Here is a 14,164-nt window from a genome sequence, read left to right on the forward strand (position 1 = left end):
CATCCTCATGTAAGTGCTGTTTGTCCTCTACAACCCTTTTCTCTCTGCTATGCTACAGTAGCATTAACCTCAAACTGCCCAATTTGATATTTTGAAAATGAAGTTGTTTGATGGGAACACACCAGTTTAATATATATATATGTATATATATAAAGTTTTGATGCTAGGATGAGGGTTTTTTTGTTTTGGGCCGTATCAAAATTTATATATTTTGCAATACTGCAATGGAGACGCTTCCTTTGCGTCACACTGGTCACGTGATCGATGACTGCATGTTAGCGCTGGCGGAAAAGACAAAGAAGTCAACAGGAAGTGGTGGGAGGACATGTTTTTATCAACTTAAGTGATTTTAGTTGCATTTCTTGTTTAATGAAAATTTTTTTTTTTTTACTGAAATATAAACAAAGTTTTGCACATGCTTGTAATGGAGTCACAGCTAGTTTCTTCCAGACATCAGAGCCTGTCACAAATGCTAAGACTAGTTAACATGGCTGCCAACAATGGCAAATAAACAGCACATTCAGAAGCAGGTACACAAGTTGATTAACAGCGCTAAGACCCACCTCCTGGCTTTGATTGTTTTTAAACAGGAGGTGGAGGAGAACAATCTTTTCACGGATCGTCTATTAAACTGTCACAACATAGTGACAGTTTTAACAAATATGTGAAAAACATTTTTCATGAAGGTTACATAGTGCAGCTGTAAAGAATTAAAACAAGCTTCTATGTCTTGCTAAAATATCACTTGTAAGGTGTCCTTCAGGTGTACTAAAATAAAGTCGAAAGTAAAGTTGTTTTGTCTAGAAAGTGGACAAAAAATTCAAAAACAATGTTTGTGCTTTGGCAGTGAAGGAAAGGAAAGGGTAAGGACAAACTCAGAAGGGGACAAAAGGACATGAAAGAAAAAAGCTGAACAATTCAGTTATAGTCTGGAAGAACAAATATTTTCCTTTATGCCCAGAAACCTGAAAAACGCTAAAATGAAATGAGTTTTCTTCCAGGCTGAGTGGGAACCCTGTAGTAAAGCACTCATGTGATGTGACAGATGCACACAGAAGAAAAAAAAATAAATCCATCATCTCAAAATTTTAATCAGCATATTTAATGAAACACTTAAGAGCATCATTTTAGGCTCCAGATTAATTTATACAGACAGTTCCCACAAAAGGAAAAAAAATACAAGAAACCCTGGAAAGCTTAAATACTCTGGCTGCGTTTCCACAAATGGAAATCCTCTAAAACGACATTAAGATTAGTTTTTATTCTTTGAATCGGAGCAATATATGTCTCATTTACATTTGCTTTACAAACCCAGCCAGGGTAGGAACAATGGAAGGAGTGAGGAATGGCTTTAAAATGAACGAAGCAATACATGTACCATATTTCTGTTTTTTTGATGAGTGTATGGAGGGGAAATGAAACCAAAAAGAAAAAACTAAAGCAGTAGGAACACAGTTCACCACAGGCAATCGACCTCTTGTTTTTCTTCTTCCCATCATCCATCCATCCTGATTCTTTTTTTCTTAAAGTCTCCAGGGCGGGTGAAACTCGGCGGCAGGAAGAGGGGTGCAATGTGTTGATTCAAAGTTTCGCATGTACTTCCGAGCCTTAGAGAGACAGAGAGAGACGACAGCGCGGTTGGAGGAGGAATTGAGAATTAGATGTGTGGGAGGGCGACGAAAAAAAAAAAAAAAGAATAAATAAATAAAATAAAAGTGCAGAAGCTTGATTATATTAGGTTCATTCTATCTGGCTCAGTGCCTTACAAATCTCTCCCATCTCTTAGGGGCTTTACACGGGAGGTGAATGGAGCCTAATTTAGACGGCGTCACCAGGGGAGACAAAGCATAGCATTAGCTGTAATGGATGGCACTCCTCTTGTTTGATGTTAAATGACTTCAATAAGCCGGAGCGTGCTGAAATATATTACACCAGTCAACCTGAGAGCACAGGTGAGCCGGTTACTATGGCAACCGGAACAGTGTTCCTCAGCGGTAATGATGTCTGAGGAGCCGGGTGTGTTTTCTTTGTAAGGGGGTCGAGGGAAGGAAGGCAAGTAAACCAAAAAAAATTAAATAATAACAAAAAGAGTGGAGGGAGTTTATTTGAAGTAAAAAAAAAAAAAAAAGAGATTGTAAAAGAAGAATAAAATCTTTCTTGAAGAGGTAAAAGGTGTGATAAAGACAACAAGTGGACGGATTCATTCCTCACCAAGAAAAGAGCGAGCTGACGCCGTCCCTCCAGCGTCATGTCTTCACCTGTTAACACAAAGAGCATCAACACTGAGAGACAACATCTCATCTGTCCGTAACTCTGTTTGGAGCTCATCGTCTCTGTGCGCCGGCTCACCAACGCTCCATGGAAACGAGACGTCTCTGTCCGTCTGGTAGGACTTCAGCACCGACAAGCACCAGTCGTCGTCCACTTCGTAGCCGCTGTACACGGACGCTGCAGAGCAACAAAAAGACCAGTAGCTAAAGGCTTCCTGCACGTTTTTTTGGGTCAAATTTACACTTTTTCTGTCTTAAAATTTGATTTCCTACTCATTGTTTTGGTACGTGCATTTAGTCTGATGAGATTCATGTTAGGTTTTTGGCAGATACTTTAAATATGGAACCTGGAAGGAAAGAGGTATTGCCAAGCAGGGAACGACACAAGGCTGAAAAGAAGGAAGGATACAACCATAAGCAACCTGAAAAAAGATGTAGCCAAAGGCAATGTAAAAAAAAAAAAGCAAAGGAAGACTAGAAGGAGTGGACAAAAAAGAAAGAGGAAGTTTTCTAGAAAAAGGACATTTCTGAGATTGGAAAGATGACAATTTGCTAGAAAAAAATAAAATCTAAAATTAATCCCAGAAATTTTCTAGGAAAAAAAATTCAATTTTAGAAACTCAAATTTCCAAGTTTTTTTTTCAAGAAAATGTCCAAGTTTTTATATAGGAGAAAAATATATGAAATCTGAAGATTGGAAAGTCAAACACTTCTCTCTTTCTCCTCATCTTATCTGGATTTGGAAAATGATCAATAAGTATATATATATATACAGTACAGACCAAAGGTTTGGACACACCTTTTAATTCAATGAGTTTCCTTTATTTTCATGACTATTGACATTGTAGATTCATATATATATATATTTTTTTTTCCCAGACACCAAGTGAACCCTCCTCTTAACAGCAGGAGAAATAAAACAGCTGTTCATGCATAATCTCATCCCCTTACCTTCCTCTATTGGACTAGACGCTCCAAGCCATTGTCTCACGACTCTGACCCCTTCCTCTGTCATTATTTTGGGGTATCTGCACAGAAGAATTTAATGAGTCACCAAACGGGTCTGGACAGACAAGGAGTCCCAAACTGTGGTAATACAGAGGCTGGATGTGTGTGTGTGTGTGTGTGGGTGTGAACTGACCTGAACTGAAGCAGTCTGAGCAATAGGTCGTTTCCTCTGTTGGACATGATGTCCTCTGGATGTCTGTAAGACATTTACAGTTAATCCAGGCTACTTCTACTCATCCAGTGTGAGAATAAGAAAATGCATTTTAAAGATTTAACGAGAAAAATCAGCTTTGTAGGGACTAATGGTTAGAAATCATTGAGAAAACGGACCCCAAATTAAATTAATCACAATAAATTTACTGTTGTAGACAAAAATATGCAGCGCTGGAAAAAAACAAGAGACCACTTAAAATGATCAGTTTCTCTGTTTTTACTCTTTATAGGTTTATGTTTGAGTAAAATGAACATTTTTCTTTTATTCTACGAACTACTGACAACATGTCTCTAAAGTTATTAGCAAAAATTTAGTATTTATTTACAGAAAATGAGAATTGGTCTAAATAATGAAAAAGATGCAGAGCTTTCAGACCTCAAACAATGCAAAGAAAACAAGTTCCTGCTCATTCAGAAACAACAATACTAATGTTTTAACTCGGGAAGAATTCAGAAATCAATAGTTGGTGGAAAAAACTGGAGGTTTTCAATGGGCTTCAGAGCAGTGGGCTCTGATTTTTTTTACAGACCTGTATTCAGTGTAATAATTTCATACCGCTAAATAAAGTCCAGTGCAAACCACTCATTGACATAAGAAACCCTAAGTAGAGCTCACATATTTGTAATTTAATCTAAATAAAACCAGCTTTGCTCAATTTAAATGGTTTTTCTTTCAACATGCGTTACTTTGTCTATTGCATAAAATGGCAATAAAATACAATAAAGTTTATGGTTACAATGTGAAAAAATAGTAGGAAAAAATCTAAGCGGTAGAAATACTTTAGCAAAGCCGTGTGATTTCACCAACGAGGGCAGAAAGCCTTTTAAGTGCCTCCTGTTTTCCAGCCTCAAGGTTGGAAGGAGAAAATTAATTAATCAAACTGGATAAGAGGAAGCCAATCAAACCAAACGATATATTATTTAAATGACTTATTTGCATCACATAATGATTTTTACAGGGCCTCCGTTCAGCTTAATTAAAGGAATCGATTCCAACCAACAAGTTTATAATGACATGCAGGAGACATTTAATGAGTGAGACTTTAGATTTTGTCTTTTAGACTCACACAGGAAGACTGGCTGAAATGTTTCATAATTAAACCGTTAAACTTCAAATTGCTAGAACATATATTCATGGTGTTGTGATGACTAAAAGAGTCAGTAACTTACGTTGTAGTGATGATTTCGTCTCTGGTCCTCCTGACCAGCAGGACTGGTCCCTGATATCTGGAAGAGCCGAAGGAATTTAATGATCAGCGGGTTTTGCTTTCGGTCAGCGGCGTCCGTTCTGACGCCCGGTGACTCGCGCTTTAACCTTTCACGATTATTTTCACCATAGTCAGATCGCTGGACTCACTTGAGAAGCTGCTCTGCGTTGTTGAGGTTCATGTATTGCCTCACTGTGTGCTGCACCAAAGGCCCTGAAAAAAACAAGACAATGTTTTAATGAATAGAAGAGATTAATTGTTTCATGAGTGCTGAAACGATTAGTCGGATTGATCAGTTACTGAAATAATCGGCAACTAATTTAACAGTTGATTAATCAACTGGAGTATAAAAAAAAGGTTATTTGGTGAAAAAAAAAAAACATATTCAAAGTACCAATTAAGTCAAAACTGTACAAAGAAATGCAAACATTTTGCATTTAAAATAAAAACATCTTTGTCTGCAAACATGTTTTAGCCAAAACTCCTCAAATGGTTTAGTTTTAGCTTTACTTAGTTCAAATTCACTAAAGGAATCAAAGTTATTGGATTTAAGGCAAAAAAAATGTTAATTTCCTTAATTAAAAAAATTATTTAATTAATTGTTTATATCAAAGTCAAAGTTTATTTATGCAACACATTTACAAAAGCCTCAGCAACAACAAACACCATGTCTCAGGTAGATAAAGGATAAAATAGAAAATAAAATTAAGTTTAGTAAAAAAATAAGACAATTATAAAATTTGCAAAGATACCAAAGGCTAATAAAATGAATAAAAAACAAAACAATACAACAATACAAAACAATTTTCTTCCATCCTTTATTTTTCTCTGCACCTGGTGTTGAAGATCAGGGAGAATAGATGTGTTTTCAGTCTGGACTTAAAACTGAATATTTGATATTTTAATGCATTTCTAATGTATAAAAAGGTGATCACATGAAAAAAATCTGTGGAATGTGCCAATTTTTTTATCCCCTTAATCGTCAGAACAGTCAATAAAACTGGTTAGTTGCGGGTCTAGTGTATTGTTTTACAGGCTGCACTCACTCCAGCTTTCAGGCATCACTTTAAGGGCCAGGGGCAAAAGGTCGTCAAAGGAGGCGTCCAGCACAATTGACTGGATCTCTGGGTATGACATCACCGCCCAACTGGCTGAGAGAGGAGGAAAAAAGACAGACTTAAAACTCCCCACTCATCACAAAGGTGAGCAGAACTTGCTTGTGTCTTCATGAACCTGTGAATCCTCCAATGGACCAGGCATAAATCACAATGTCGCTCAGCTGGAAGCCGAGCTTGTGAACGGCAAACTGTATCACCACATCCATGGCGTTGGCCTCATTCTGGGGGAAAGGAACTCCCTGCCAGGAAGGAAATTTCCATACATTAATAAAACAATCCTAATCACGCAAACATCCAGTTCCTTAAACATTAAAAGTCGTTGAATCATTCATAACCCGTCCTCTGATTTTAATCTACCGTGGGAGAGTTTGTGCTGCTTGTGCAATGCTGGTGAACTGAAACCAGATTTTCCACATGCTGTTTTTTTCCGCTGCGCGGCCCGTTTGGATCAGATGACTCACGGCGAGCATCAGACACGAGCTCACTGATCGGTAACAATGGCTGAGAACAGGGCTTACCGTGCTGCCTGCAAATCCAGGGTGGTTCCAGCCCAGAACGGAGTAACCACCTGAAACAGATTCCACTGTTAACCCCAGAACCAGAACCTTCATTTGGCTCGTACTTTTTCACTCTTTAATACCAAACAGCAAAGTGCTTTAGTGGGATTTTTACAGACAAAGAGTAGTGCATGATTGTAAAGTGGATGGAAAATGAACTGTGATTTTAAACTCCTAGGTCTGTACTTGAACACAGGTCTTTTGCAGTCTCAAACAGATTTGATTTCCATTATTACTCAGTTTTTATCTCCGTTCATCTTCCCATCAAGTCTGAAAAGTCTCCCTATCCCCGCAGCTTTATGCTGCCACTACCAGATTTCTCCACTGAGATGGAGTGTTTAGGGTAGGAGGGCACATTTATCATTTATTCTAATAAATTTCTTGTCATGATAAAAATTGTATTCTTTGTTGTCACAATAAGCCCTATTGATGATTTTTTATTTTTTAAACTGTCCGCATTGCTATTTTTGCGATTTTCTCAACTGTTTGTTCAAAATATCAATAAATTTGAAAATATGATCAAATTACATTTCTTCATGTGACTTGAGTCCTGAAGAAGCGTATTAAAACCTGGTGTAGTCACAGCCATTCAGTTACCTGAAGTATTAATAGTTCTTATCGTCACATTTATTGCTATTGCAGCCATACCACAAAATATCGCAATAAAACATTTAAGTATACATCACCTATCCTTAGTTTAGGGTCATATGCAGTGTTGGTTTTCTGTCATATATTTTGCTTAAAGTCCAAAGTATTCAGTTTTGGCCTCATCTGACCAGAGCAGCTTTATCCACATGCATGTCGTGTCCTTCAACGATGGCGTTCTTTTGGCTAATCCTCCATAAACGCTGGAGCGTGTTGGTAGTTGTTCTGTTGACAGATTCCCCCCACCTGAGTTGTGGATCTCAGCAGCTCCTCCAGAGTTAACTCAAGTCTCTTGGCCCAGCCGATCCATCCAGGTGGGCGGCCATTTCATGATGAGGTTTGCTGCTGTGCCATTTTCTGATTACGGATTAAACAATGCTCTTGGACTCTGATTTAAACTCATCCAGTTTCCTCCCTGATCTGTCTGAATGTTTCTCGGTCTCCAGACGTCTCCATTTACTAAACGCGATGCTTCTGAAGTTGACTAAACTGGATTTTAGTAAGAGGTATCACAATAAAGGGGGCTAAATGCAAATACATAACACTTTACAAGTTTTTATTTGAAAAGAAATTTATATTTTTCCTTCCACTTCGTTATTATGCACTGGTTAGTGATTTACATTGCAGTTTGTGGTTTTAAGGTTACAAAACAGAAAAACCGTTGAATGGGTTTGAATGTTTTTCAAGGCGCTGCCCAGTAAAAAACACCTGACTTGTTGTTAAGTAGAACATTTCTCACCCTCCAGTGGTGTGTTCATGCAGCCCACCTCATAAAAGCCAGCGTTCCCCTCACAGCAGATGACCTGTGGCACATTTCAGCAACCATCAGTTATATGACGGGAGTTTTGTTGGAAGCAGGACCGGGCCTGGGGAACAAAAAAACAAATCATTTTCGACATTTACCAGAGTCCGGCCACGCGGCCCGCCATCTTTCCTTCGATCCACAAACATGGTGTCGATCTCGTTCCCGTCGCACGCCACCAGCTTGTTCCTTTCACCATCATACTGTGACACAGTGGAAGAAAAAGAAATGGCAGAGCGGGCCACTTGTTTGATCCATTTATGGTCAATGGGAGCAAGGACTTTTCTCCTTTTACCTCTTCTATTAATTTAGCCTGGCCTCCCTGCAGCATCGGCCTCATCGCTTTCTGCAGTAAACCCACAGAGCCGGGGTACAGCATCCGCCTCCCGAAGGAGTGAGCAATGAGGAAACTGAAAGAGAAGAGAAAAAAAACATAACTGCACTGCGGTACGGCTGAAATGATTCATCATGAATTATTGAAATAATTGTCAACTATTTTAGTATTTGATTCATTGTTAACTGGAGTACTCAGTCAAAAAAACAAGCCATTTGCTGAAAAAACAACATGTTCACGACTGTAATTAGACCAAAACATTTAGCATTTTTGATAAAAACACCTGTGTCTGTAAATATATTTTACCCAAAGCTCCTCAAATGGCACAGTTTGAGCTTCAGCTGACTCAAATCCATTGAAAGGACACATACCCGATGACGTGGCATGGTAAGGTGCGGACAGAGTGGAGGAAACCGTCTGCTGTCCCTCTCAGTCTGGGCTCTGGCTTCAGCAGAGAAACGCCTCCTTTGGGATGTTTCCTTTCACAGGATAACAACAACAGTAACAATGCAGATAAACATAGTGGAAAAAGCATCGACACCCTTTGAACTTTTCCACTTGTCCGAGCCCAGACTTGGCAGGTTTGCAGATGTCTTGTACTTTTTTTTTTATTCTCTTTTTCGGAATTTTATTTGTGAAAAATTTCAAAAACTATACATATATTTTATCGTTATGTACTCCTTGGTATTGGTCTATCAGATTAAACACTAATAAAATACATATTTTTGGCCACGAAATGCAAAAAATGACAATGAATACACATGCAGCGTTATATTTATTAGATATGTTTACCAAGTGCTACTCTACCTAAGTTGTAGTCATATAAATATTACAATATGATTCTAATATGAGCAAAAATGCATTCAACAAGCGGCCATTTTAAATGGAAATGAGCAACTTACGGACTGCTGACTTCTGTCCAGCTGAAATCTGAAGGCCAGTGTGAGAAGTCGAAGTTAAAACACCTCAGCTTTTCCTAGAAACAAAACAGAAAATACATAAAATGGTATCATAACTTACCCATAAAGAATAATCATAAAACAGCAACATGATTTATTCCTGTAATTTTAAACATTTTACTCTGAGCCCCTGCCTCAAGTCAGTGAAATCTTACCTTGTTTGCTGGTGTGTGATTTTTCTTGGTTTCCTCCAGAACTGAGATAAACTGAACATAGTCTGTGTTTCTCCATCTGCCCCATCCTTTGGAAAAAGCAGGGAGGGTGGGGGCGAGGACAAAGAGAGATAAGTCTCTATGTGAAACAACAAAGAAAAAAATAGTTGCAGAAACCTCAAGGGTGTGTTTAGTATGCTTTGTGAGCAGAAACCTTGTTCAACAGTCTCAATGGTAATGAAACCTTATTGGCGAGCAGAACCGCTATCTATATCTAGAGATGAATGGACTGAATTAGTTATTGCCTTGCAGGAGGTTAAAAGAGCAGTTAGCGGTCTCACCTCGAATACAAGCAACTCCTAGAAGACACACGAGCACGGTTCCCAGGTACTGACTCACTGGAACCAGCTTACTGCTGCAGATGTAGCCTGAGAACGAGCAACAGAACAAGAGGCTAAACATCGAGCACCAATAAAAAGATGAACAATCTGACAACTAGCCTTCAGCCATGTGCATAAATCAATTTTAGAAGCTCAATAGTACATTAAGGAGTGACACTCAACCTTGAGCAATGAATTTCTAGCGATGCTCAGCCTCGCCGGATGAGTCAGTTGATTACGTTTGTATTAATTCCACTTGTAGGACATCAGCCATTTACAAGGACACATCAATTAATAGTTTTTAGTCCCAAGAGGAAGATTTGTATTCAGAAAGAAAACATTTTCAGACAGTTATCTAAATGGCCTGAGAGGAAAATATTTCAGGGTTTTTTTGGTTTGTTTATTTATTTAGAAGTAAACAGGCAATTACCCAGAAGGAAGCAAAAATATCCTTCAGCCTTAGGCTGTTTCCACAAAGGAGAAACTGAGTGAAGAACACAATAAGGACACTGATATCATCTGCTTATTTTAAAAATTATGAAACAGACACATTGATTACCCAGAAATTCATTTGGTAAATACAAATGATTAAAAACTTAGCAGATAATTTCATGAACGCTTTTATTTATTCACGAGCAAATATGGAAAATGCGTCCATTAAACCCCACCTGCCCAATCATTAATCTCATAATAATTATTTTTACTTTATTAGTTTGATGAAAACCCCATTTTAATGCAAAGAAAGAAAAACCCAAACATCTACGGTTTATAAATTCAACATTTTAAAGCAACAAAGCTTCTAGTTTAATCACTTTCAAACTAATGAGGTAAACACTGTGAAGTCTGGTGAAAATTATAAGAACTAGATCTTGACTGATTTCAGTTTGTTTCTAGGCTGATACAAACAAACATCTATGCTGTGGATTTATTTATTTTTATTACCTCACACTCTCCCCTCCATCTCTCATTTCCTGGATCAGGTTTTGTGAATCTGAACTAATCAGCTGAATGAAACAATAGATTCTTTTCCGTCGGTGTATCTAGCAATCAGATTACAAACATCCATGGTTCTTGCAACCTCTGTGTCGGTAAACGGAAATCATTGCTCACTTCCATAAATACTATCCAATAATGTAATACTTTCTTTTTCTTTGAGACCTCCTTTCATGAATTTTCTGTTAAGATATTTTAATAACTTCTCTATTGGTGGGTTTTTCTTTTTTACCATATGATTTTATTTTGCAATCATTACAAATGGGTGCAGCTGGTTTCCTGTGTTTTTTATGTATACGGTTGACTGAGTAGTAAAGAGAAGTTGTTTGTTTCTATTCCTGCAATCGTTTAGTTTCTGTAAAGCATGTTGTGCTAAATCTTTCTCTACATGAAAAGCAATATAGAAATATTGACTGAATGATTGATGAACATTCTTCTGACAACTGATCATAATTACTTCACATCAAAAAGTTTATATTTTCATTTTCTGTACCACCTGCCTATTAGATTCTTGGCTAATGTTTAGGTGTTGCTAACACCTAAACATTTTAAAATTGTCCAGCTGATATTTTTAGACAGATTTAGATATTTTAAATCCTGAATATTAAGACACAGTACTTCTTTAAATAGAAAACAAGTTCCCCAACATTTTTCAATTATCATTTTATCTATTGACATATTAGGTTTTCGGCCTGTAAAGAAACTGAAATCAGTGTTATTGACATAATAAGAAGACAAATATTCAATTTGTGTGACTGCAACACAGACAAAATCTGAAGAACAGTAAACGCAGAGATCATGTAGTGTTTCATTGTCACTTTGTATATCATTATATTGACATTATTTTCAGACAAAAGCTCCCATATATTACAGGTCAGCTGTAATTCATTAATCATACCTTTTCTGTACAGATAGCAGAGGAGAAGAGGGGAGCTGTAGTAGGAGATGGACCATATTGCTGAAGCCTGGAGGGTATAAAGTATAATCACACTTTCATTTAATAATTTTATACTTTCTCCAAGAAGATGAAGCAGAATATTATACTGACCCAGCCAAGAATACTGTCTGTGTGTTTTTCCAGACTCCTGGGTTGGTAGTTCCATCCCTGAGAGAGCAGAGGAAGAAGCTAAGTGAGCTAATGCTAGCATAGTTGGTAACGTTCGTGTCTAATAAAATATATTATTTATCCTCATACATGCATTTTACGTCGACTCAAATTCAGCTGACAACCGTGCTACTCGTTGCTTAATTTCTTTCTGCGTTTATGTCGTTCGTTCTTCTGCGCGGTTTCAATCATTTTAATGTTAGCTAGCTAGATTAGCGACATAAGACAGAAAGTAACAACAAAACACAGTCACAAAATCAAGTTAGACCGGATGTTACTATGGTGTTGAAACAGAAAACCAGTTAAAAAAAAAAAAGACGAATAAAAGTGCACCTTTCACTCTCTGCTCGTTCATTCATCCCCAACTATCACTCTGAGCTATGCGGAGCAATGGCAGCAACAACAGCAGCAGCAGCAGCAGCTATTTAAATGAATAAAAGTCTGGGTCTGCAGTCAGCGGCTGTAAAACGATTTAAACTCATCGTTTCCTACCCTCCTGGCAAACCTGCCCTCAGGTCGAGGCTGCTCCGGTGATCGGTGAATTCGTTGCAGATGAGGCCCAAAAACACAGCGGTACAACATCCAGGCTGCCATTCTTCCGCCGCGGTGGCTACGGCAGCCGGCACTGACCATAAAATGAAAGAAGTGGCTTGTTCGATGATTAAAAACAATTCAACTCAACCACATTAATAAGACATTTGTATTCACTACGCTCTATGTTTATAAAGAACCCGTGTATGTTTCTAAATATGATAACCACAATCCAACGCTGAAAAAGAATACAAAACAAACAAGAATATTTGTTTTCCCTTGTAAAATAAAAAGTATTGTAATTTCGAAAAATAGCTTGAGTGGATTGTTTTCAATGTTATACTCTTCCAGACTAATTCAAATTTAAAATGAGCATTTTTTTTTTTTTTTTTTTTTTGCTCACGACACATACCATTCAATTTTAGCCTAGATTAGGGTTCTGTATCACCAGGTATTCATAATTACGTGTTTATCACCTCCATTCCCTACAAATCCCATCCTGGGACCTTGGTGCTTCTGATACCGGCCTGCTCTCTGTTCCTCACATCACTTTTTGCTGACAAAACTTTTAAGACTTGGAGCTCTTCAGGAATACTCTCACTGTTGACATTTTTAATATGTTATCCCTGGATGAAATTAACATTACTTGTAGCAGACACCCCCAACCCCCAAATGAAAGATTGTGGCTTTATTCTTGAACAGTGAGGTTTATTCGAAGAAAGCCCCGAGTTTCAGAGCTGTATGTATAAACACACACACACAAAAAACGGTGTAAGCTACAAATCACGCTCTTATAACCGTAAAGTCTAACTAAAAATAACGTTTACCACTAAAAATATCAACTGATTACAATAAAACAAATTCACAATTTCAACCAATCAATATTAGAAATGTCCTTATTTACAAAATGAACTTGCCTTCTGCCTTTATCAAGGGGGCTGATAAAATAATAAGATACATTTAACAATGTTTTTGCAACCTGTCTTGAGTCGTTAAGCTGCTGTTCTATAACATATATAGCGGAAGTTGTCATATCAAAATAAAATCCTAAAATCAGAAACCGGAAAACAACCATATATTATACAAATGAAACGAAGTAAATGCAATAAGACTTAAAAAGGATGATACGACAAATAAGGAGCTTAATTTTGGGTTATTTACATTGCTTATTCACGGGAACAGTTATATGTGGCTCTTTTACATGCTCAATGTGAAGCGTCATGCTTGGAGTAGTTACGAATAAAGACACAAGCTTAAAACAACTGCAAATTATTGATATTTCAAGTCTAATTGAATTAGTAACAATTGTTCATTTGGCTTTGGTGGTCAGTCATGTTGATAAAATGGTTTTCATTTGTTCTGTCCCTGCAATTTAAGGCTAAGCTTGAATCTTGAGGCCATTAATGGAGACTTAATGGTCATTTTGGACCTGAAAGCATCTGTAGAGTTAACTGGGAGATACAGCAAATGGTTAGATATTTTTATTACAATTTGTTTTGTTGTATGACGTCATTTCAGCTGGCAAAATTATGCTGAAATTGACTTTTAAGTGGTTTAATAATAACATTGTTTTGGTTGACCAATTGTTCAACAGTGATGGTCTGTTGTTGACTTATGAAGAATTTCTCTGTAAGTTCAGTTTTCCTGTCTCTCCTGGAGAATATGCCAAAGTCTTTGGTGCCGTTTCTACAAAGATCTGTATGTTATTTCGGCAGAAGCCGAGAATCGTTTATCACTCTCCCATTTTATCTCCCATACATTCTCCTGTTTGCAAAATTTGTTTGAATCCTTTTCCTTGTAACAATAATAAGTCAATCAGATCCCTGTTTCTGAAGGACGTGACCTCTACTCCTGTGGTCGTTCATTATTGGAATCGCTTTCATATTACT

General features: G+C 37.5%; 1 protein-coding gene across 2 annotated transcripts; it reads right to left on the bottom strand.

Annotated features, from left to right (window-relative positions):
• Window positions 1–1,073: 1,073 nt before the first annotated feature.
• Window positions 1,074–12,364, bottom strand: abhd16a (abhydrolase domain containing 16A). Of its 2 annotated transcripts, none has more exons than XM_005798737.3 (20): window positions 12,237–12,364; window positions 11,688–11,744; window positions 11,538–11,604; window positions 9,608–9,694; window positions 9,270–9,355; window positions 9,058–9,131; window positions 8,527–8,634; window positions 8,117–8,231; window positions 7,923–8,024; window positions 7,759–7,822; window positions 6,336–6,385; window positions 5,933–6,056; window positions 5,746–5,850; window positions 4,849–4,912; window positions 4,662–4,718; window positions 3,412–3,474; window positions 3,222–3,298; window positions 2,350–2,448; window positions 2,212–2,258; window positions 1,074–1,607 (listed from the first exon to the last, which is right to left on the bottom strand). In XM_005798737.3, the coding sequence occupies exons 1-20, from the start codon at window positions 12,336–12,338 to the stop codon at window positions 1,524–1,526; spliced, it is 1,632 nt and encodes a 543-aa protein (XP_005798794.1). In that variant the 5' UTR covers window positions 12,339–12,364; the 3' UTR covers window positions 1,074–1,523. The 2 variants fall into 2 exon arrangements, with proteins under 2 accessions (XP_005798794.1, XP_023187374.1); XM_023331606.1 differs by lacking the exon at window positions 12,237–12,364 and adding an exon at window positions 11,835–11,922.
• Window positions 12,365–14,164: the final 1,800 nt, after the last annotated feature.

The sequence above is a fragment of the Xiphophorus maculatus genome, chromosome 3 (genome assembly GCF_002775205.1).
Source record: "Xiphophorus maculatus strain JP 163 A chromosome 3, X_maculatus-5.0-male, whole genome shotgun sequence".
NCBI lineage: Eukaryota > Metazoa > Chordata > Actinopteri > Cyprinodontiformes > Poeciliidae > Xiphophorus > Xiphophorus maculatus.